Below are 25,589 nucleotides of genomic sequence, written 5' to 3' on the forward strand. Positions count from 1 at the left end.
GAAGGCACCCGGTCTGGCATTCGCTACGGACACCTAGGGCCCCGTTCCTCGGCTTTTCAGGGCTTGAGCCTCAGAAGCCACTCAGCGCGACGTCCTCGTTCGATGAGTCTAGACTGAGAGCTGGCCATGCGTGCCGGGGCGGGACGAAGTCGCTGCAGGTGGGACGAGGTGGCCGCTGGCAGGGCGCGTCTACGGACTTCGCCGTTTCCGGTTTCCGGTTTGAGACCCTATGGCCCCCGGCGGGGCAGACGGATGACCCCCTATTAGCTAATGGTGAGGGCCGGGTGATTTCTGCGATCTTCGAACCTCCCAGTCCCATGGCATCCCACGGCAGTTGGGCGAGAGCCCGAGACCAGGGTAGACTGCAGTTGGGCAGAGGGTCTGGAAGGGTCAGCCCCTCTGCNAATCCCTGAGCTTCACTTTTGAATTTGTAAACTGAACGCGGCTAGACATAGTTCTAAATGTCCGTGATTTATATCTGCGAATTGAGGAACGGAGTGTAGATTATATTAACAGTTTTGATAAGCAATGTAAAAATATCAATACTCCGGAAAATGTACAGAACCTTTTATTTGGGGGAATAAAACTGAGGCGGTCATAGTTGAAATATGTGCATCTGTCATCTTAAGGTTTAATCACAGTAGTTAGGGAAAATTTTTTAGAATACCATAATAGTAGAAGCTAAGAAAATGGCTAAATTGAACATGGTAATTTTAGGAGAAGAATATTAATGAACTACTTATATTTCTGTTTATAATAAAGGAACATAGATATGTCAAATCAAAAAGGAACTGGGGGGAATGTAAGAAAATACTCCAACATGGTAAAAGATTTTTCACTCTTCTATTTTCCTCTGTTTTCTTTATTAATGCTGATTTCACCTGTGTAGCTGGGGAAACAGTTTTTAAGTAAGTTCCCCAATGATAAAGCCTCTGAAGTTTTTCTCTTGTTAAAATGATAATGTACTATGGACCAGAAAACATCTTGAATTTCTATTCTATTCTGTAGTACTTACAGCAGAGGAACACTTAAACCTATTCAGGTACACTTTAGTACTGATTCTGCTTCTTAAGGGTTAGTTTGGGGTAGGGGCACCTGAGTAGCTCAGTGAGTTAAGCATCTGATTCTTGATTTCGGCTTGATTTCGGCTTGCACTCTTCTCTCTCTCTCTCTCTCTCTGTCTCCGTCTCCCTCTCTTCCCCTCCCCCCTCTCTCCCCCCCCTCCACCTCCNAAACTTTTTTTTTGAAGGTCTGTTTGGAGCACTCTTAAATTTTGAGCAAAAAAATTGGAAGCTCTACTGATGATGGTGAGAATCAAAATACATGAAGTAACTTTGCAAATCTAAAATACTTATTTTTCTGGATATCCTGAGTTCACAGAAAGCAATGATTTGTTGTTGGGGAAAGAGCTGGACAGAAAGAACAGTCAGTGCAAAGGTTCTAAATGAGAGCCCACTTGGCATTTTGGAAGCCAATGTGGCTGATGCACAGTGACCTGGAGGGATGAGAAGAAATTTGCAGATCATCTACGATCAGGATTTGATATGGGTTGTAAGAAAAAGAAATCAAAAATGGTTTTTGGCTAGAACAACAAGAAAGATGAAGTTCTAGTAACCAAAATGACAGGTAGTGAAGACAGAATGAATTTGGCACAGAAGCTGATAACACCTTTAAGTAATGGATCAAAGCAAAAATGTCAAGTAAAACTTTAAAACTTTTCCTAACTGATAGTAAAAACAACCTATCAAGATAGCTGAGATACAGGAAAAAAAAAACAATTTGAGGTTTATATTAAAGAAAGATTAATGTTGGTTGCAAGTTTTAATAAACGAAGTGCTGCTCTATTTACTTCACTATTTTATTAACAGAATTTTTGGTAAAATATCGTTTTCAAACCTGTTATATATTCACTATAAAGCCTTTATATTTCAGAATGCTCATGTATGGTTTTGTTTCTGGAGATAACTCCCTATGAGAGTTCCAGTGCTAATGTAATCAAGAGAACATCCCTAAATCTTTGTCACACCTACATGGACATCGTTAAGAATTTTTTGGTTGATCTCTAATTTCATTTTGACAATGACAAAGACCCTTTGCAGACACAGGAAGGCCGTTAACTCCCTGAGAAGGGAGAATTGTTGAGGCAAATTGGCTTTCTTTTAGTGTTTTGTTTTTTTATGAATATGTTAAAGGACAGGGCAGGTAGGCAGATGGTATAGTGAGGACATTGCAGGATCTGGAGCCAGAAGTGAGAAGCCCAGTGATCGCTATTTATAAGCTAAATAAGCTTATAAGATGATTCAGAGAATATGAAACAATGTATATAAAAAGCACATTGCAAATCCAAAAATAGGATATTTGTGTTATATATAATTTTAAGTGTATATGATGTTTTTTGAAGCACTTCTGTTCTTGGTTGCCATTCTCCATTCATCTTCATTGCTAAAGAAAAATGTCCCTACAATACTTGTCTTACTTGTTTGTACTCATCTAAGTTTCTTTGCAAGTAATGCAAAATCCTACTTGCTATTCCCTAATGTTACCAGCCTTTAAAAATTGTTTGGGGGTTTATTTTTAACTTACCTGAGCCTATGACTTTTCTACGCAATCTCACTACTCTCAGATACACAGAGTTGAGAATTCCCTATTTAAATGTTACTCTTAATTCTCTTAGTTCATGTGGCTACTGTTTCATTTAGCCAGGTGTCTCAAAACTCATCACCAGTCACAAATACAAATAGCCATATGAAATTCTAATTTTGAATACTCCGAAGAATTCCCTTGAAGGGTAGTGCATCTCAGCATCACTTCTTACCTGACTGCTCTGCTCCAACCCCCATTTCCTACAATCTACTCTGACTCCACACAACAGTTAGAGTGATCCTGCTATAGTATAAATCAGGTCATGTCACTACTCATAACTGACAACACCCCTCTGAAGTTAAAGGCCCATTTGGCTCCCCAGCCCTTAGCTGCACACCTTGTTACTTCTCTGACCTTATCTCCTACTGCTCTGACATGTACTTGATGCTCTGGCCACACTAGCCTCCTTATTGTTCCTCAAACATGCAATATAGGCTCCCTTCCTAAAGTCTTTGCCCTTGCTTTCCCTCTGTCCAGTATGCTTTCCCCCCTGTACTTATGAGGCTCACTCCCTCACCTCCCATCAAGTCTTTCCTCAAATGTAACTTTCTCAGGCTTCCCTGAGTACCCTATTTAAAATTAAGTACTCCTCTCAGTATGCCCTATTCTCTTTACCTATTTTACTCAGGTCATGTTAAAATTGCACTAGAATTATTTATTAATATTATTCTCTACACACACACACACACACACACACACACTTACACACTCATGTGCACATGAGTTCCATAAGGACAGGTATCTTTATTTTAGCACATAGGTCAGTGCCTGACACTGAATATATGCTCAGAAAACATATATTCTATGAATGAATGAATGAGTGAGTGAGTGAATGTGAATGAATTCAATGGAATGGTTACATGGTTTGGTTGTAAAAGCACTGGACTTGGATTATAAGACTAGTTTATAACCCTTCTTTACAATTGATTAACCGTATGTCTTTGGAAAAGCCACATCCTCTCTTGGTCTCAGCTTCCCATCTGTAAAATTAATGAGTTGAAAATTATCTCCAGGATACTTCCCAGCTATAAGAGTCCATGATTCCTCAAGATCATGCATATATTGGAGCTGCTTATGTGGAACCAGATTTCAAAGTTAGCAGTTAACATCTCTGACCCAAGGTGTCGTGGCCGAAACAGTTGTGTCTGTAGGTGGAGTTTGTTTACTCTAACAGCTTAGAGGCTAATGTCATTGAACCACATAACAGATGGGGGCCTTTGTTCTGGGCAACAGCAAAGCAGGGACAACACTCTAGTTTTAAGCGGTCTACCCTTTCAACATTATCTTACATGTAAGGATGAAGTATGAGATGGGCAAACAAGAAATAGCATTTGTACATGTTTCTTTTCTCCCACCCAGCAAGAACCATTTTGATCATTTCCATCTTCCTTTTGACTTTTCCTTCTCTTCTTCCTCCTCCCTCCTTCTCTTTCTCTGTGTTCTTCTCCCTCTCTCTCTCTCTCTCTCTCTCTCTCACTCACACACACACACACACACACAAAACACCTTTGCTTTGGATTTGAAAGGGACTGGATGGAGAAGGAGGAGAGAAAATGAAGGAGCAAAAAGTATGGAAGAAGATAGGATTCGTGAGACATGATATAAATCACTTAAAAAGTAGAAGGAAAAGGAACTTGTTTGTTAAAACAAAAAATTAACATTTAATTCAAATTATTTTTTGGCTTCATGTGAGAAAATATAGTGAAGGGTTCCGGAAAAACGTTTTGTGGAGTGTCTGCCTATAAAAGCAATTTTATTAAAAATGTATTTTAAACTTCAGGGGCCCAATAAGACATGGTGAATTACCAACAAAGATTTAGAATAATGGAGGCACTTAAGCCTTTGTTTATTGTTTGATCATTGAGCATGAAGATTCTCTCTAGTGTCCATGCACTATCTCTTCATGTTCTTTATCATCAAATGTATTATTCCTAACTCCTATTTCCCACCATGAAAAACAAAGTGGCGGTGCTGTTACTACTCACAATGACATGACTCTTTGTAACTTCTACAGAAACAATATAGTTCTTCTTGTCTCTACAGCATCCCAGTACCATTTTCGTGACATCATTGCTCAGTAAGTTCCATCATCCATCACGTTGCTCCTCCATGCTGGCTTCCAGTGATTTTCTCAAAGATCGTACTTTCTTCATGATGTCCGCAAATGCAGAGAAACGTGAATGATCATTTGTTTTCTAGGCATGCTAAACCCACTACACAACTTCCAGCTATGTCTTTTCCTGATTTATTTAGGTCATGATCACTGCATCCCTAGAATGGTATCTCTATCAATGTCAGCTGCACCCTACCTTCCAGGCGGGCGGATCCAGTCCGGAGGTCGTATTCCTGGGCGAGGGTGCTCTCAACTAGGGCGGGAGAGCCCAAAGTCGCCACGTGATCAGGGGCCAGGGAGTAAAGCGATTTGAGGGTCCGGTCTATCATAAGCCAGGGAGGACTTGACAAGCCCCTCCAGCCGACTGCCTGATCCGCTGCGTGCAGCTTGAGCGGGTGCCCACGCTAGGTGCTGTTGATGTGGCGCGTTGAGCAAAGTAACCGCCACCACCCCACTCTTCATGTGCCCAAATGTAAGGGGAAATACCCGGGCTCGCCACGCTTGGGGAAGGCAAGACGTGGGTCCACGTGATGAGGTCCGGCTCTGAGGGCCCCACGCGAGTGGGTTCCAGAAAATTTCCAAGAAGGAGTTCAAAGCGCCTGGTGCCCCGGTGGTAGGTATTACTGAATTGCATACTGAATTTTAGTATTCTAGCACTGCACTTGGATGGTTTTGCTTTTGTCTTTCTCTTCCCCCACAAAATATAGACCTTTCTCTGGTCTGATAGAACCTCATAGGATCTATAAAATCATTATTGGGGTAAAGATTTATATTTTGAAAATAGCTTTCTCAAATTCAAGCTATCTCAAAGTGAAAGAATGGAAAGCATAAACTAGATAATACTTGATTTATAAAATTTATATAAGTGNAAAACACCACCTAGATCCAGATTAGTTTTTCTTTCCTTTGGCATTTTTTCCCCTCATATTTCAGATGCTGGAATATGTCCATGTTATGAATGAATGAGTTCACAGTATTTAGTTCTGTTGATGTCACTAACAGGCAACTAGAGAAGAAAAATATATTTAAATATTTTTTATTTGTAGGCTAAAACATCTATCAATACATGTAAAATGGATATGCAGTTCTTTCTGCACATTAGAACACTTTTAAGTGTTAGAACACATTGTATTATACATATTTATAAAATGTCATATTATAGATGTATTTATTTTCCAGGAGCAAGTTTTGGCTTGCTAGGGCAGAACCTCAGAGCATATGTAGAAATCACCTTGAAGAGGCCCTAACCCAGGCCATGTCCAGCTTGTGAGTTTATAAATTCCTGAAATATGTTGGTATATGTATTAGTTTCCTACTGTCCCTGAAACAATTACCACCAATTTTGTGGCTTCACTCAGTGCATTTTTATTATAGTTCTGTTAAATATAAAAACTGTGTATATTTCTGCCCTGACACACATTAGACACAGGTCTCAGTGGGCTAAAGTCAAAGTGTTATCAGGGCTCTTTTCCTTCTGGAGGCTCTAGGGGAGAAATGCATTTACTTGCCTTTTGCAGCTTCTAGAGGCTGTCTGCATTCCTTGGTTCATGATCCCTTCCATTTCCAAAGCCAGCAATGACTAATTTCTCAGGCGTCACTCTGATACTCCTTGACACTCCTTTAGGGTTGCCACTTAGCTTTCTCTCTGACTTTAAATCCTCCTATGCCCCTCTTATAAGGAAACTTGTGATTGCATTAGGCCCACCAGAATAATCCTGGTTAATGTCCTCTGTCCCATTTCAAAATTCCTTCCTTGATCACATCTGCAATGCCTGTTTTGCCATATAAAGTATAAAGGAACATTCACAAATCCCAGGGATTATAACACGAACTTCTTTGGAGAGGCAGTTATTTAGTCTACCATGGTATGTAAACTCTGAGGTATGTGAGTATGCACAGTTTTTCTGGCTATTTCTTCAAAATAGCTTTCCCCAAAATGGCATTTCAAAGAGATCTGTGACTTAAAATACTTTAATCACTCCCATAATTTTCTCACCTTCCCCTATCTCATGTAAGGGAACATTAAAGTCCCAGAGAGATCGACTTATACAAAAACGCTATGATGATGAGAGGTTTTCCTGACCCCTGTTTTTGACAGACTTTTTTATAACTATGGCTGCTAAAAATAAATTGGCAAATTGTAGTGATGTCCTGCCCATTCTCTGCATACATTGAAAACCCAAAGCTCTTGAGCAAGCTTGCAGGTAGTCTGTGACTAACAGATTTACTGCCACTGGCTGTTGAGTACCTCAGATCCAAAGTTATGTGCCAGTGAAAGTCCACAAATCACTTTGTTAAGAAGCATAGTGCCTTGGGACACCTGGGTGGCTCAGTCAGTTGGGCGTCTGACTCTTGATTTCCACTCAGGTCATGATCTCACCATCCATGAGTTTGAGCCCCACGTCAGGCTCCATGCTGGCAGTGCAGAGCCTGCTTGGGATTCTTTCTCTCTCTCCCTCTCTATGACCCTCCCATACTCACTCTCTCTCTCTCTCTCTCTCACACACACACAAAATAATAAAACTAAACTAAAAAAAAAAAAAAAAAAAAAAAAAAGGAAGCACAATGCCTTGAAGCTAAGCCCTTGTACATGTAGGTAGAGTGGAAGTGGAAAGAGAGGGACTCAAATGTTATATAGCACCATATTTTTGGAGCTCAGAGTGTTTTCATTATTTATTGTCAGATGTAGGAGGAGAATACTGATACCTACAAAGCCTTGGAAGGTTGGTGAGCTGTCTCCTATTGTTGTATTCCAGCACAGTGCTATGGAGTATAATATCACAAGTGAGACTACCAAGGCTAGATTCTGGCTCTATCACTGTAAGCATGGGTCTTTTGGCAAGTTTGCTTGACTTCTCTTTACCTCAGTTACCTCAGTCATAAAGTGGCGGAACTTATTTTATTGCGTTCCCATTATGACCCATGGTTCCCCAGTTATCTCATAAAATACCGAGAACATTTCATCTGTATAGAACTTTACACAAAATTTCTTCACACTCTCTATGTTGCTTAACTCTGTTTCAGCAAGTCATATCAGAATATGTAATTCTGTTTACCAGTTTGTTATAAGGAGTACATGGGATAATGCTTTTGAAGTAGCTGGCATATAATAAGCCCTGCATTTTGTTCACTACACTATCACAAACTATAGATGGGTGCAGATACTTCTCTGGGCCGCTGGGGAGCAGCAGAGGAAACAGCAGTCGAAATCCATTTCTTTGTAAGGTTCTGGTGTACTGAGATTAGAGAAGTTTAATCGTCCTCAATGGTTAGTACAGAAAAAAATAATTCCATTCAGGAATGATGTAATTTACCTGTCTAGAAATACCACTCACTGCTCTTTAGACCACAGGTCACATTTATAGATGTGTGTCCTGCAACCCAAAGAGCTAGTTCTGTAGCTGTGTAGCCTGCCAGATACCTGCCAATATCTGTTCTTTAGTGACTGGGGCTACATTTTAATAGATTTATGTAGAAGCTAACATTGTATCTCTACACTTTATATTTTGAGGTAGCAAATAACTTCTTAGTCTTGCATTTGGAAGGCCTCTGGTTTGCTGTGATCTTTCAAAGTTTTAAAGTTAATGTGGTTTTCCTTTGTGCTAAGCAAAATGCAAAAAAGTACTTTGGAAATTCACATTGTTGTTTCTTATTACAATGCTACATTTGATTTTTTTTTTTTTTTTTTTTTTAAAGAGAGAGCAAGCATGCAAGCGGTACAGAAGGAGAGAGAATCTTAAGCAGGCTCCACGTTCAGTCAGTGTGGAGCCTGACGCAGGGCTCAGTCCCATGACCCTGGGATCATGATGTGAGCCAAAACCAAGAGTCAGACACTCCACCAACTGAGTTGCCCAGGTGACCCTGAACCTGACTTTTTTAAGTTGAAGATTGAAGACAATGAAGATGAATATAAGTACAATTCCACAATTTGGCTTTGGAAAACAAGGAAACTCGAGTAAAACACATCTAAGATTGTATTTGTCTCCTAGAAAGGAAGCAACTTAGATTGTGGTGGGAGAATGGTGAGCTGACAAAGTTGAAGCTAAGAAATTGGCAAGTACGTATATATGCCACGGCATTTGATGTAGTAGCCAAAAGCACTTGGTAACAAAATATAAGGTAGTATTAGCACATAATTGACTTTAATTATATGTCTTAAAATTACATAAATCCATTAGGCATAAAGGGGAGGAAGTACAGTGTTCCTAATGGAAAAGTCTTGTCTAACTGGCTGTGGAACAAAAGAATATTCCAGATAAACATAAGCATGTGCATGCACACACACACAGAAATGGGAATTTGATTTATTTAATTGGAAATGGATAGCATACAATGAAATGTCATGGATGTGTACTACCCTTCAAAAGTTCACAGATGCTACAAAGCCCTTTGAAGCCATGTGGAGGAGCCAAACGAATGTTTAAAATCCTTTGCTAGAAGGCTATAGTGGAAGATCACAATTACGTGATTTAGAATATTAACTCTGTATGTCATATATACAGGAGTTTGATGTAGAAAGGGTTTCCAGAGTCTAGTGAAAAGAAAGTTTCCTGGTGTTTAATGTGTGTAAACAACTCTTATCTTCTTTCTGATGAAATAATACTTTATATACTCTGATTTTTCTGTTACCTGAAAATCTCATTAAAGAGTATTTACTGTGGCATATTCCCCAAACACTAATAAAATAATTCTGAGCATGGTGTAAAGTGTGGATTTAAGTATTATATCCCAAATGGAGGAATTTCAAAAATTACCAGATAGAGTGACAGAATTTTAGTGCTGGAGGAGACTGTGGGGAACAAAGTGGACGTGACCCTCCATATTTACACAGCTCATTTATATCAGAGCCAAAGGAAGACTCTAGTTGCCTTCCACAACCTCTGTTTTATTAAAGATCCCTCTTGTAATGTCATATGAGTTGTGTATACAGATTTAGGTGACAAAGCGGAATGGCTTTCCTTGGCCATTTGAAAAATAGCAGTACGTTAACATTCTTTTGAGAGTGGAATGCCGGCAAATGTCTTTGGAGGAAGAATTGAACTCAGTAATATTTTCCTTCTAATGAAGACAACCTGGGCCTACTACTATTCCAGAAGATTGTGTACATTTGGACCTGTATACATATGAGCATAAAGATAAAAGTCTTATCAGATTTAAAAGGAACCTCAAGAATACATTTGCTTCAGTTCCTTACCCTACAACAGGTAAGGAAACATTATCTATATTCTATGGATGAAACAGTTGAGTCCCAGAGAGACTAACTGACTTGCCCGATAAGTAATGGCGAGGGAGGGACAGGTCTCCTGTCTTAGCAAAGTGCTACACTGTGCATCTCTTACAGATTTTTTAAAAAATGGTCTTTGGGGCACCTGGGTAGCTCAGTTGGTTAAGTGTCCAACCTCAGCTCAGGTCACGATCTCACGGTTTGTGAGTTCAAGCCCTGCGTCAGGCTCCGTGCTAGGCTTTGTGCTGACAGCTCAGAGCCTGGAGCCTGTTTTGGATTCTGTGTCCCCTTCTCTCCTTGCCCCACTCACACTCTGGTCTTTCAAAAATGAATATATGTTTAAAAAATGTTTAATGGTCTTCTTAAAATTCTTTTTCTATTTCTTTCCATTAAGTTTGTGGAACCCATAACTGCACACAGAATAGACTCTTCTGTGATTGTGTAACAGCAGAATAGTAACCGATTGCATTTTAGTTACTCAAGTAACTGGTCTCCTTGAAAGTGAATCTCAAAAGTCAGCTTGACTATTGTGAATTGGTCCATTTTACCCAGTAAGCAGCCATTGTTTTGGCTTTAAAAATACACAAAAGCCCTCATTTTGCTTATTTTGGCCAATGAACCAGTTGCTTGGGTGAATCATGAGGCATAAGACACTATATATATCAGAAATAACTAGGATAAATTAGAAAACTGTCAAATATTCAGGGTGTAAAGTCACAGAGAAGAGTCAGGCAGGTCTTCCCTGTTGGAGTTGTAGATAGAGGATATACAATTATGTATGGCAGTCTTACTTCTCCAAATGGATTTTGAGCAAGGGTAAAAATTGATAATGAAAAGGCACAGATGTATCTCTGCAGTAGAGTACAGAAGGGAAGCTTTCTAGAACAAACTTTATATGTTGTGGCTATAAAAATGCTCCTGGTATGGAGGTGCTATAAATAACATTTATGATACTAATGATGATAGATTCATGCGTCATCTTCCCCTGGTTGTAGCAGAATAACTCAAGACCTTCCTGCATGGGCTTCTCTCTTACATGTTACCAGCTTAGAAAGGGCTTTTATCCTGATTCGTAAAAGTTCAGATATTTAAAATCAAAGGAAGGGGTAGAAGTAAGTGAAAAGGTTCTGTATATTATATAGAGGTAGAAATAAAGAAAACTAGAAATTAGAGACAGAGAAATAGTGATCAAAGACATGGAATGCAAGGAGAAAGGGGGAAAATAACATTTATTGGCACTAATTTTAGGAATGGCACTGTGCTGAGTACTGTGCTTATATTATCACATTTAATCTTCACAACAGCTCTATGAAGTAGCCACTATGCACAAATAACAAGATGGAGCTCAAAAATTTAGTTTCCATAGAGATACTGAGTAATAGAATCGACATTCTAATTTTTATATGACTTCAAATTCCATATTGTTTTACTTAAATCAATGTAGGTGTTACCAGAACTATATTATACCATTACCATTTCCACCAGGGAAATCTCAAAAAGACAGATTGGCACAATGATCAGATAAAGTGACTTTGGAACTAGCATCTTGAATGGACTTATTTAAACAAATATCAAGAGACAGAAAAAGATGAAGAGATTACATTGAAACTCCATCATCCTAAAAATAAGACACTACCTGAACTGTGAGAGGTGCTAGAATCAAGGTCTTAATTCAATACCTTCAGGTTTGCTTTCCTCATTATCTTCCTCCACCCTGTCTCTAAGGAAGCTATAGTGACCTTGCAAGTCATCACCCATGCAGACAAGACTGGGTGCTGAAATATCCTTCCAGTCCTGACATGAAGGAATACGGATGTGTTTGATATCTTCCTTTCCAGGAATGAAACCAAAGAGCTTCTGTATGCGCTGCATGATGAGGAGCCGTGAATGTTGCTCTGCAGCTTGTTCAAAGAGCTCCCTCTCGTTGTGGAGATGGTTGGTCCAGTACCACTGCTGCAGAGAGGTGAGAGGGGAACAGCACTGTGCCAAACAGCAGGACACTAGGACAGCCACTGTTGCCAACGTGATCAGAATCCAGCCCAGCATCTTCACGTAATTATTTAAAAGAAAAACAGAAAACATCAATATAACGAATATTTGAGGAACAGCCATAGCAAGGGGGATGTCTACAAAACTGAGAAGTAAACTGGAGGTAAGAGGTTGGTTTTTCTAGTCTTTGAAATAGGAACAGGGTGCTGATCACTTGGTATGGATACAGATGTGATGGAGAGAGTAAGCCCAACTATTACAATTTTGTTTTTGGATCACAAAGGATATTGACCAGTTAACTTGGAATGGATTGTAAGTACTGTCCTTGAAGTGGCAGATGCTATAACCCACCAATTACTCTTGTGTAAGGTACATAAACTACATGGTTTGGTCTTAGCTCAACTTTCTCCCCCTCTTCCCCACAACCATTAGGAATAGGCTCAAGCATCTTTGGGTGCTTAATAACTATTTGATAATAATGGTGATGAAAATGATGATATGATAGATAATGGTAGCTTCCTAAGTGCCTTCTTAATAATGTGCTAACAGGTGTTCATTGATATTTCTTCCTGAGTTGCTCTTTTCTTTTACTTTTTGTGACCAAAGAAGACTCATGTCCCTAAATGTAAAGCACATTATTATTTTCATTTCCCTCCTCCTTTAAATAGTTATTTGCTGACCAGTTTTATGATTCATTTTTGAAATATACTTTGAAAGGAAAATTAACTATATTTCATTTGCAATTATTTAGTGTCCTCTTTTAAAGACTGAAATAAATGGCTGTTTTCAAGTCTTAGAACCCTTTTTAAAAATTATCCTTTTTTCAATAATAGTTAGTGATTATTATATAAAGTGAGAGAGGCAAGTTCCATGTAGAGAAGCCAGCAGTAGGCAGCTTCCCAGCCACAGTCTGGGAGGTGAAGGTCTCCCCCACAGCTTGTGATTCACCAGCAAGCCTGGAATTACCAGTGTGAGCACAGCAGGGTAGCTGTACTTAGTGGAGGGTAAAACCTACAGAGTGACACTTAGGGCAATTTAATTTAATAGAGGCCAGCGTGCTGGAGGGAAGGTCATCTGAGATGCCCATTAATTCATCAGCTATCGTTTATTGAGTCCCAGGTTGACCTCCCACCATGTTCTGTACATGGTGCTTGGTTATGGAGACTCAAATGTGAATAAGCTACATTCATCCTTTCCACGTCTTTAAGCCTAAAGAGGGAGACAAAATAGCAAGCCAAGAAATAGGGTAAAATGTGATCATTTTTGATATCAGTAAGCATACTGGGACAGAAATGAATTCACTTAAGAGGAGTGCCAGGAAATACTTCCCAGAGGAGATGATGCTCAGACTTAAATATTAAAGAAGAGCTCACCAGATGTAAGAAGTTGAGGAGAGCTCTAAGAAGAGAGGAAGAAAAATAAGAGCATGAAGAGTCGGGAGAACCACAGGAAGTTTGTCCTCACAGGGTCATAGGAGTCATGTGGAAAAGTGGTCAGGAGCCAGACATTGAAAGACCTTGTATTCATGACAAGAATTTGGATTTGTGATTGGGCTTGTCGAAAATCATTGAAGAACTTTATATGGGGGATAGTGTGGGGCTCATCATTCTGTTTGCATTTAGAAAGATAATTTTGACATGGTTGTAGAAGATCAATTGGAATTTGGTAAAAACAAATGTCAGGAAGCTATTTTAGAATGAAGTCTGGGCAGAGAAGGGGGTTTAAAGTTAATATGATCATGTTGATCAAGTCAGAATAATGAAATTTAAACATAGTGTATATTCCTCAAATGAGACTGAAGTTCAAGGTAGTTATGAAGTATAGCCTGGTGAAATGGAAACAGTATGACATTTGACTATCTCAATCAATCATTTATTAGCTCTGTGAACTTATGAAAGTTACATGAACTCTTTGAGCTTTGGTTTCCTTGTCTGTAAAATGGGGTTGATTAAACCTCTCTCTTAAGATTATAAAGATTATAATTAAATAGGAAATATTTATACAGTATATGAGAAACATCTCAATAAGTATTAGTTTTGTTGCTGTGGATCCAAAAAATCCACTGGCTGATGGCATTCAGAACTATAAAATTGTCTTTTCACAGAAGTCTTTGCATGCATTAAATAAGATATTGTCGCTTTAAGAAGATCTTACCAGTGTATATTACATCTTAGTTTTTCTTGAGAAAGAACATTTTTTAAAGTTAAAATTGCCCCATTGATTATTTGACATCTCATCTATCTTCACACAGTTCCTCTGCCTGAGCGTTAGGGCTAGGGTTGAGACAGAGACACCTTAATGGGATATCTAACTTTGATTAAATCAGGACATATGCAATGCTTGAGTATTCTGTATGTCGATAGCAATTTTTTTCAACAAAATAGCATTATTACTTCCTAAATTTCAATAACTAAAAAGTGATGGGTCAAAAAATGTGTATGCTTTTGCAATAAGTAGTTTAAAATAATTTATTTCAATTTTATTTCAGTGGTTTTAAAATGTGTTTTTCCCCCAAAATCTCTTGCAGAGAGTAATGTATTCCAATTACTTTTTCTGTATTGACAAAATACGCTCTTACACTTCTTAAATTTAACCTCTAAGTGCTGTGGATTCAGGCCTTTTCCCTACCTCATCCCTCCCCTTCACATAAATTTGTCTAAGGATATTAAATTTAGAGCTATCATTGGAATTTATTTTAGTCATAATTAAGCTTTCTATAATTTTAGGCAAAATGTTAATATATAGAATGAATATCTAAGAACATGTATATGCAGAAAGATGGAATTAAGTAATACAGTGTATAGTAATAATTTTAATAACAATGTCTAAAATTTATTGTATTTAATAGAGATTCTGGATACCATACTGAGCACTTTAGATGTATTCGCTCATTTATTACCCAATCCAACCTTATGTGGTAGATCCTATCAATATCCCCATTTTACAGCTGAGGAAAGTGAAGCATGGGTCAGATAGGTAACTTGCTTAAGGTTCTGCAGGTTAACAAATGGCAAAGCAAGACTCAAATACAGATCTGCCAACTCCAAAGCCCAACATCCTAACTATATAAAATAGGCACTCAGTAGAAATCACTTTGGTGAATAGCATCTAGTTTGCGTTTTATATTCAGACAATATGAAAAGTAGTAGGAATGTGAAATGTTTCCAGTGACTAGTTAAGAAGGGATAGCATAGCAAAAACAAAACAAAACAAACAGGAAAAAAAATCAAGAACTTACTTGTGACTGGTATCTGTGCAGAAGAGTTATTTCATCTCTTACTCGGATCATGTCAGCTGGAGTTGCTTTGCAACATGGAAACCCAGCGAGGATCTGGTCCCGTTTGCTGGCACTGACATTGTCAAATACTGCATAATGGTCCACAGACGCGAATTCACTCGCTGCACATTCAAAGTAGGTGCCTGTCAGCAGGGTTGCCGCCAGCCATGTTAATGGAGCAACAAGGGCCCTCCCAGTGATGCTGAAGAACCTGAGGCAAGCCAGCTTGCGCTCCAAGAGGCCTATTCTCCGGTGTGGCGGGGCACAGCTGCAGCAGTATTCACTGCTAATTGTCCACATCTGGCTTCTCAGAGCATAGCCAGCAACCAGAAGGATCAAGGCTGGAATGAGAAGAAAAGCAGAACCGTAGTAGAAATTTTTCCCAACCTGACAAGGACATCTGAATGTGAAAGAAGAGAACAGCTGTTGCCCACCAACAGTCAAAGCAGCAATTAAAGAATTGATAAATGTTCCACTTCTCTGCAGGGAAGATACAGTATTGCTGAGAGTTGGGCTCATCGTTGGGAAGCTCTTACACGAATTAGCTTCTGGCCCTTTCTGATCGTTAGACTGCACCAGCTATAACCATTTTATGGGACCTTACTGGTTTAACTGGCTGTGTCAAGCAACCCAATATCCTCAAACATGTTTAAAGGATTCTAGCATCTTTCCTTATGTACTCTGTGAATCCTGAGCTAATAAATGTACTTCAGATTATAGCCAGAAGAAATTAGAGGAGAGATTCATCTGGTATGAGTGACAGGGAAAACTACTTGAGGGTACCTTCCCACTAAAAAGAGAATGGCCTGCTTGCACAGCACACTGCTGTCATCTTTCCATGGGCTGCTTTGAATGACACAAATTACTCAGCACTAGCAAATAAGACATTGGGAGCAAAATGGAGAACATTCTTACCCTGTACTAGACCAGGATATAGTTACCATAAAATTATGACAAAAGGCACAACAGAAATGACCAAATAATAGAGTGACTAAAAATTTAGGGCTGTCTGGAACATCCTGTAAGCTAAGAGTTCTGCCAGAGCATCCCAAAAGCGTTCCGCAAAAGAAGAACAAGACTTGGGGAGCCCTAAAGTCAAATCACAACAAAACTAACTTTCTAACTTTGCATAAAAAATGTGTTTGTGTTGACAGAACCTAATATAATAATGTGTTGCTTTATAAGTTAAGTTGCAAATTTGTTTATAAGGTATCTTTTCCTTATATGAAAATGTGATAATTGGGTGTTAATAAAATTATATGTATATAAAAATTAAATACTGAAATACGTAAGGTGTTTTCTATATTTAATCAGCAAATATTTATTGTATAACTTCTATATAAAAGGCATTGGACTAGGCTTGGTTGGGCTAATAAAAAGCGAATAAGATATAAGTTTCCTTTTTCAAACTCTCAACTGGATATGGTTAATTACATATTAGAATATAATGCTGAGTAGTTCACCCAATATACAATATAAAAAGATAAAGAAATAATATATTTTAAAATCCAATTCAAGGAGAAGGAAATAGAAGACAGATTAAGCAACTCCATAATAGGAGTTCCAGAAGGAAAAAATGAAGGGATAGGCAGAGAAATAATATTTGAAGAGAAGTGACCGAGAATTTTGCAAAATCAACAAAAGTAAGTTGTCACATCAGAAGAGTGTTAGATGTTCTGAGCAGTGTAAATAAAGACAAATCCACATATAAATACATCATATAAAACTTCAGGCTGTGAAAAATGAAGAGATATTATTAAAAACTACCAGAAAAATGGGATACGTAAGCTACAAAAGAATGACAGTAGACAGGCAAGAGATTTCCCACTGACAATGGTAGACACCAGAAAGCATATAGAGATACAGAGAGAGAGAGACAGAGAGGGAACAAGTGGGGGAGGGGCAGAGAGAAAGAGAGAATCCCAAGCAGGCTCTGCACTGTTAGCACAGAGCCCTACGTGGAGCTCGATCCCACCAACTGTGAGATCATGACCTGAGCTGAAATCAATTAGATGGACACTTTACCAGCTGAGCCACCCAGGACCCCTCACACACAAAAAATTTTAAGAGCTAACAATTACTGTGTGCTTACTACATGCCAACCACTGTTTTAAGAATGATGATGAGGTGCTAATATTATCCTCAACTTGTTTACAGATGAGAAGACTGAGGTGTGAAGAGATGAAAGAAATTGCACAGGGTCACACAGAGATGATGGAAGAACCAGGATTAGGACCCCGGTGGTCTGGCGCATGCTCTTAACCGCCACACCACAGCTGGAGTAAGCTCACCTGCAGAGTGATTACAGAATAGAGTCACACTATTTGCAAGTGACACACCTAAAACTAGACCACACACAAAGCTTGAAAACTAAAGGTATTGGAATATACATAGCTGGGAATAATAAGATTAAAATAAGGCACAACTAAACTATAGGCAAAAAGTGTCCAAAGGGCTAATTTTGAACACCCCATCATAATAAAAGAAACAATCCATTATGAAGATATAACAATTGCCAATTTGTATGTCTTGAATGCATAACGTTGGAAAACATAAAACAAGAACTGATCAATTTATAAGGAGAATACTTTTTTTTTAATTTTTAATTTTTTTTTTTTTGAGAGAGAGAGAGCAAGTGGTAGAGGGGCAGAGAGACAGAGGGAGACATAGCATCTGAAGCAGGCTCCAGGCTCTGAGCTGTCAGCACAGAGTCTGAAGGAGAATTTTTATAGACATTTTAAACATAGTTTTATCATAAATGATTAAACATCATAAAAGATATGAAGAACTAGCCAGCTTTATCTGAGATATCTGTAGTATTCCACCACAGTATTTTCATTCCGTTTCATTGTTAATGTCCAATAACAAAGAAACATATTAATAAGCCACAGACATAGAATGCTCTAGACTAGGAGTTGACTGTGTATGGCTCATAGACTAAACTGATCCACTGCCTGTTTTCTTTTTCTTTTTTAAATTTTTCTTTAATGTTTTATTTATTTCTGAGAGAGAGACAAACAATGTGATCAGGGGAGGGTCAGAAAGAGATGGAGACAAAGAATCCTAAGAAGGCTCTAGGCTCTGAACTGTCAGCACAGAGCCCGATGCAGGGCTCGAACCCACAAACTGTGAGATCATGACCTGAGCCAAAGTCGGAGGCTTAACCGACTGAGCCACCCAGGCGCCCCTCACTGCTTGTTTTCTGTGGTTTGCAAGCTAAGAATGGTTTCTACATCTTAACTTGGTTGAGAAAAAATTGTTTAGTATTTTGTGACATGTGAAATTCATGAAATTCAAATCTCTGTGTTTAAAAATAAAGCTTTATTCGTACATAGGCCCACCTTTTCCTGAGTTGTCTGTGACTGCTTTCCCACCACAATAGCAGAGTTGAGTGGTTGTGACAGAGTCCATATGTCTGTAAAGCCTAAAATATCCACTCCCTGGCCCTTTATAGAAGAAGTTGCTGACCTCAGCTTTAGAAGCTATGAAAATAAATTAACTAGAGTGACAGTTATGGATCTGGATAAATCCTAACAAATAATTGAAAGGGAAAATGCAAGCTATAGAATGTGTGCAACATGAGAACTTTTGTGAAGTTTAAAACAAAATGATATCACATAGTCCTTGTGGTTACTAACATATGTGGATTTTAAAAACATGTATAAGAATGACAAATACCAAGTTCTGGATAGCAGAACTGAGAAGGACAGAATAGAATTAAGGGAGGTACTGGATACTCCAACTGTATCAGTACTGCTTTATTGCTGAAAATACAGCCTTAAGTATAAAGAGACACTTGTTCAGTAGAGCTTGGTAGTAAGAACTGCATCTTCCTTATGCTTATAATTTCATATTTTAAAAGTCCATTTAATAGAGGATGTGGGAAGTGAGGAAGTAGGAAAGGAAATTGTAGACCAGTCTTTCAGGTAACCATGTAAGAAAAGATGAATGAAGCATGGATTGATAAGAAGTCACTGTTGAGGTATCAAAGTCTTACTGTGATGGAGTTTGTTGATGACACTCTTAAGTTTTTATTGTTTACAGTTGAAAGAGCTAATGACTTCATCAACAGTACTTGTGTGTAACTTGTCAATGATTGTGAATGATAACATCTACAAGTAATCATTTTTCTTCTGGGCTTTCTAACCAAATGGTCTTTTTTTAAATATATTTTTTTAATGTTTTTAAAATATTTTTTAATGTTTTTTATTTATTTCTAGGAGAGAGAGAGACAGTGTGAGCAGGGGAGGGTCAGAGAGAGGGAGTCACAGACTGAAACAGGCTCCAGGCTCTGAGCTGGCAGTCAGCACAGAGCCCGACGCGGGGCTCGAACCCACGAACCGCGAGATCATGACCTAAGCGAAAGTCGGACGCTTAACCGACTAAGCCACCCAGGCGCCCCCCAAATGGTCTTTTTTTAAAAGATAGCTTGCCATCACCTGTCTATCCAACATATAAAATGTCTACTCTTTGGGGCACCTGGGTGGCTCAGTCAGTTACGCGTGCTCTGTGCTGATGGCTCAGAGCCTGGAGCCTGCTTTGGATTCTGTGTGTCCCTGTCTCTTTGTCCCTCCCCCACTCACGCTCTGTCTCTCTCTCAAAAATAAACAAATATTTAAAAAAAATAACAAAATAAATAAAATAAAATGTCTCCTTCTCAGCAGAAACCCACCAACTCATTCACTGAGTGTATGCTGGCACATGATCTAACAGCTAGAGCATCTCTAAAGGATTGGGGTGCTGGGCATATTAATGCTAATTTTATGTAAAGAAATTTGTTTAAAATAAACATGGAAATCAGCCTTAAATAGAAAAAGAAGTTGTGAGAAGATAAAAGATAACAAGCTCCTGAAGCAGATGTGATGGCCTTGTCTGATAGTTTGTGGACAATGGCAGATGATAACACAGTTGACAGGTCAGTAGGTGCCTCCTCTGTTAGCATCTCCCCAGTCCCCACTCAGCTGCCCAGTTACCTCCCAAGGTACCTCCCAAGGGGGAATAGCCCAGTTCACCATTTCCTTGGGTTATTGGCTTGCCGTGCAATATGAGACTGAAGATCGCATCATTCTCCCAACCCTGTCTCCAAATTCTGTCCTATGCTACCAAAAGGAAAAGAGGAAAAACTCCTCTGCACTACTTTGAAATGAGTTTTTTCCCAGGTTGTGGTCAGGATAAATAGTATATGTCATCTACCTGTTTGAAATATAGCCTACAGGGCACCAGAGTGGCCCAGTTGGTTGACTGTCCAACTTCAGCTTAGGTCATGATCTCATGGTCCAAGGGTTCAAGCCCTGCATTGGGCTCTGCCCTGACAGCTCAGAGCCTGGAGCCTGCTTCAAATTCTGTGTCTCCCTCTCTCTGCCCCTCCCCCACTCACACTTGCTCTCTTGCTTTCTTCCTCTCTCTCAAAAACAAATTTAAAAATTAAAAAAAGAAAAATATAACCTCTATACTTCTTTCTATTTAAGTGAGGACAGGGAAGGAAAGAAAAGAGCCTGAGGCACACCAAGCTTCCTTGGGTCATCAGAGCTGCTGAAAGCTAGTGGATTTCACAGTCTGAAAACTGGCAAACTGGTGGCCCAGCGCCTGGCTGCAGCTGTATTTGTGCAGACTGTGCCCTCGTGTGAGAACACCAGGCTGAGAAGGCCTCCTTATGCCCTCGAGTCCTGGCCAAAGGCACAGGAGAGAGGGGGAGGTCTATCAGTCTGGAGGAAGAGCTGGCTTTTCCTAATGCACCCATGATGTCCTGAATTCTCATGGTGGCCCTGATGTCACCATACCACAGCCATTAGAGTTTGGTGAAATTGATTCCAGTACCACTACTCCCCACCCACCAAGTACTCAGGGCTTTTCTCAGCTTTTCTCAGAACCCAGAACTACCCCCACAGTAGGCTTCTCAACATTCTGTCATCACACCTTAGTAGCTTTTGTGACCTGCCTCTAAAACATTTTGCTCTAACATAATGAGAGTGTGTGCAATAGAAAACAATTTTTGATTTGGAGTCAGCAAATTTAGCCCAAATCCCTCTTTGTTGCCTACCACCCAGGCAACTTTGAACAAATTTCTCAACATGACTTTTAGATTCTTATCCCATAAAATGTTAATGATTACAGTACTGACTACTTCACAGATGGTAATTGAATTAAAATGAGATCAAATGAAAACCGTGTTGTAAATCGTAAACTTTATATAAATATAAGGTGTCATGAATCTGCCACTGAAAAGCACCCCCCCCCCCATATACCACCACCACCCAGCAAAACTGACTTTTCCTGAGAACAGAGTCATGGAACATAGGCAGTAATGGAAATACCTTAAATATTATAAAATTCCATTCAAAACGTTCACCTGAAAGAAAAATCTATAGTAATTCATGTTTATATGGTGTATTATAATGTGTTTTATAGCAAACATTATCTCTTTGGTTCTCACAATTGTTCTGTGAGGTGGTCATTATTATTGACATTTTGCAAATGTGGAAACTGAGCCATCGAGCAATAAAATGACTTGTCCGAGGTCACACAGCCAGTAAAGGTTAGCACTTCAGCTTAGCCTGAGCCGTCCAAGTTCTCCTAGGCTCTTTCAACTACACCACACTCTTTCAAAGTAGTGAGTAGTCTGTCACTGTATAACAAGAATTTTCGAGAACACTTAGGGCCAATTGACTCAGATGGTAAAATGGGAGAAGTAGGAAACTACTTTCTTAAATTGAGTTTAATGCTTCTATTTCTGGAACAGTTTTGATCCTCCACACCTTGAAGTTGTCGAGATGAGGGAGTTTCTTGTTTTAACTTTAAATGTCTATACTCCTGCATAAATAAAGAGAGCCTTCAATAGCTAACATCTCAGGGACTATCCAAAGAAAGCTAAGGGCTTGCTTTCTCTGCCAGAATCATTATACATTATTAAACTGTAGAACACTCATTATAAGCAACAGTTTTATGAAAAAGTTCCAATACCCCAAATCTATCACTCCTTAAAACTGCTGCTTATGGAAACAAAAGTACTAGATATATTTGAATTTTGTAATCACAGACAATGGGGTCTGTGATATGGTCATTGATTACATTTGAGCCCAAGAGGTAGTATGTACAGATTGCTGATCCTGTCTCGAATTCACACAACAATCAATACAAAGGCTGAATAATGCTAACATTTAGAGTTATCTTGGATTGTGAAGGTTTCTGTTTGTGATTTTAGAACAATGCCTTGGCATGAGAGCAAAACACCACTTTTATACTCCCTTGGGCTAAAGAATTTTCAGTAGCTGGTGCTTCTGGTCTGACTTCCCACTATCAGCTTTTATACCTCTCGATTACAACTTGTCCTCACAAGTGAAGCAGTATTTGATCGGTGGCAAGGGACGTGCCTTCAAGACAGTCCTGCTCGTGATTGCTTTCCTCTTCAGCTCAGCAAAGAGCAAGAGCCGTGGAGTGCAGAAGTAGCACTCTTTTCTCCAAGCAAGAAGGAACTTGCAAAGACAAAAGGGCGGAGATTCATACACCTGTAAGGTAAAAGCCAACGAAAAGGAATCGAAGATCACATTCTTTATCTCTCAAGCACCATGTCTCGCCCTGCACACAGAAGACCAGAATACCGTAAAATAGTAAGATCTTTTTTGTAAACATATTCTCAAAGAAGCTTCTCTTCTACTTCGAAGAAAATATATTCTTGAGGGATTTCTGGTTTATTTTAAAAAGTGACACTATAGACATTTTTCAGTGGGAGCAGTGTTTGGTGGATTGGATCATAAATGATACCTCTGGGAATAGTACAGTGATTAGAGAACACTCTATAACAGAATCGATTCTTTACGCATAGTTTAGGATATGCATATCCTCTGACTAATTAGATCTATAAAGTGCAATATGTATCTTTTGTCTCTCACAGAAAATATGAAAAGATTAAGCAATTCTTCATATTTCATACTTATAGTCTTTGTATTTCATACTTCGTGAACTAGCAAGTGAAATCTATATAAAGTAGTTGATTACGTGTTAAATTAGCAGGAATAGGTCAGCAAAAAAACTCAGTATTAAAAGATTATTGCTTTTGAAAATATATTTCCTTGCCTTAATTGTAAGTATCTATTATTATAATTTTGTATGTGCTACTATCCTTTCTGTGTATTCCAAGCTCAGAGTTATTTTCAAAGCTTATTTATTTAGAGATTACATTTGGAGAAATATTCTTCTTTAATCCTCTCATTAGACATTTAGAAGTTACAGAAATGAAAATTTATCATTACACTTAAAGCCCTTTTAATTATTTCAGGAAACTGATGAGCATTGAATAAAATTAAGGAATCTCAGTTATGGGTACGTGGAATTGAATGATAACTGGCACACCCTAGTAGGGAATGCCTGCAGGTGCCCCCTCTGGCATTCTGGGACCCTGACTGATTTTTCTGTGGGGCCCTGAAATACTAAAAGATATTGTAGATTTCATACTGCACCTAAATCACTTCATTTATATATCGGCTAAAACACACTTTTATCCTGATATCTCCCAAAACCTTAAATAACTAATGGTGTTCTGTTCTTCATATGTGAAAATGACTGTCTTTATTGTTTTATAAACTGTGAAGATAAATTTTATGTTGGCCTTTTCTGTGATCAGTAGTATAGATTTGAGACCCTCTAAACATGTAGTTCAAGGTTCAGCCTTTTACTAGGAAGCAGAATGGAAAAAACTGGCCCTCATGGGTATTGAACTTGAAACCCAGCTGCAAGTACAGTATAGTTAGTATTCACCCATCAGAATAAGAGAGAAAGAGAAAGAAGAAAATGCCATGATTTCAGGATGGTCATAATTATAAATGAGTACAATGCTGAGGCTCTGACATGACAATAGGGTATAATTTTATTTCCTTGTATCTCTTCTTCACATTCTTTTGTTTTATTGCTTGTGGTAACAAATACATTGTCAGTCTTTCTGCCTCTCTTTCCTTCACTGATGCTCATTTTCATGCTATGGTATTACCACATAGCAGTAATTTATCTTCTGTGGTGGCTCTTTATGGTAGGAAGATATTTCATGTATAATTTGCAGACATTTCTTGTAGTGGATGATTAGGTTTTTAGATTAAATAAGAACAGAATAAAAATTGAATACATTGTGACCCTTCAGTGATTTTGTTTAACAATATTTTTTGTTAAAATCACCTGCTTTGCATATCTTGTTTTCTACTAGAAATATTAATGCACTTATTATTGTCTTATACCTGACTCATATGTGTTAGTTCTTGATGTAATGTCAATTAATGTATCTAATGTATATTCTACAGACACTTAGGACATTTTATATAATTCATGTGCACATATGAACACAACTTTTCACTATAACTATTTAGATTCTATATATTTAAAATTTATTTAGTTATAACAAATATTCTGTCTGATTAAATAAACATTTCTTATGATATAAAGCTATGTATAAGGAAATGGACTCTGGTGGTACTGGGCAAATTTTGGAAGTATTTGGATCAAATTACATCATATTTAATAGAAGCTATTTTGTTGAATAAACAATTCTATTGATTTGTTGAGCCATTTCTTCCTGTGCCTTAAAAAAAAAAAAGAATATATCTTACCAGATCTAATTTTACCCTCCATGTTATACTACCCAAGATACCTAGGTCTAGAGGTAAAGACACCTCTTCTAACCTGAAATTCACATTTAGCTTTTCATGAAAATACAAGAGTATGCACAAAATAAGATTATTTTCAACAGTGTCTCTCCTCCCTCCCTCCCTCTCTCACCCACCTCTACTTCAAATAGGTCTTTTATGTGCCTCCAAAATAATTGCTATGTCAGAGTGGAGCCTGCAGTCTCCGGCTCCTCCCCGGCTCAGCCAGCCAATGGCTAGTTGAGCAAGTCACCCATTCCTCATAGGGCCTCATTCCCTCCTCTGTAGGACTGAGAGCATTGGAATAAATTCTCTCTGATAACTCCATTCCTTACTTAGTATTCAAGACCAGAAGCAAAACTGAGAGACTTTTTAAAATGGATTGATTGAGTCTTGTGTATTCTGTTTACCCTATTTTCTACCTATCTACACTGAACCAAACCTAAATTATTCTTAGTTGTTCTCATATTTAGTTCACTGAAAATAGGACATATTTTGGAGATCTATAAGGAAACTACACATTCTCCTTTTTTCACTAAATATAAAGAAAACAACATCTCACAAATTTGCTGCTCTGGTTGGGTTTATCCTGATGGTCTCCTTGGCAGACCTGGAGCCCATTAAGGATTGTACATACTCATGAGAAGTCTCACCAAATTAGTTATTCCTTCCAACTGAAACATGGTTGGCCGATACCAAAGCCAATTCTAGAAC

The 25,589-nt window shown here is 38.6% G+C and overlaps 2 protein-coding genes across 6 annotated transcripts in view; one reads left to right on the forward strand and one right to left on the reverse strand.

Moving 5' to 3' along the window:
• The first annotated feature begins 165 nt into the window (after positions 1–165).
• TRAPPC3L (trafficking protein particle complex subunit 3L) overlaps positions 166–25,589 on the forward strand; it is a 62,669-nt gene continuing 37,245 nt past the window's right edge. The window contains exons 1-6 of one of the 5 annotated variants that reach the window (XM_077770845.1): positions 166–273; positions 4,897–5,369; positions 5,936–6,022; positions 8,453–8,813; positions 9,824–9,960; positions 11,819–12,132. In XM_077770845.1, the coding sequence (XP_077626971.1) occupies positions 12,103–12,132 (30 nt within the window). In that variant the 5' untranslated portion in view covers positions 166–273; positions 4,897–5,369; positions 5,936–6,022; ... (1 more) ...; positions 9,824–9,960; positions 11,819–12,102. Of the gene's footprint in view, positions 274–1,248; positions 1,308–4,896; positions 5,370–5,935; positions 6,023–8,452; positions 8,814–9,823; positions 9,961–11,818; positions 12,133–25,589 lie in introns of those variants that run through there. The other 4 variants (XM_077770843.1, XM_077770844.1, XM_077770846.1 and 1 more) reach the window with 4 other exon arrangements.
• CALHM4 (calcium homeostasis modulator family member 4) lies at positions 11,640–15,765 on the reverse strand. The gene is made up of 2 exons (XM_077770842.1): positions 15,208–15,765; positions 11,640–12,026 (listed from the first exon to the last, which is right to left on the reverse strand). The coding sequence occupies exons 1-2, from the start codon at positions 15,763–15,765 to the stop codon at positions 11,640–11,642; spliced, it is 945 nt and encodes a 314-aa protein (XP_077626968.1).

This window comes from Crocuta crocuta, unplaced genomic scaffold (genome assembly GCF_008692635.1).
Source record: "Crocuta crocuta isolate KB4526 unplaced genomic scaffold, BGI_CrCroc_1.0 scaffold562, whole genome shotgun sequence".
Classification (NCBI taxonomy): domain Eukaryota; kingdom Metazoa; phylum Chordata; class Mammalia; order Carnivora; family Hyaenidae; genus Crocuta; species Crocuta crocuta.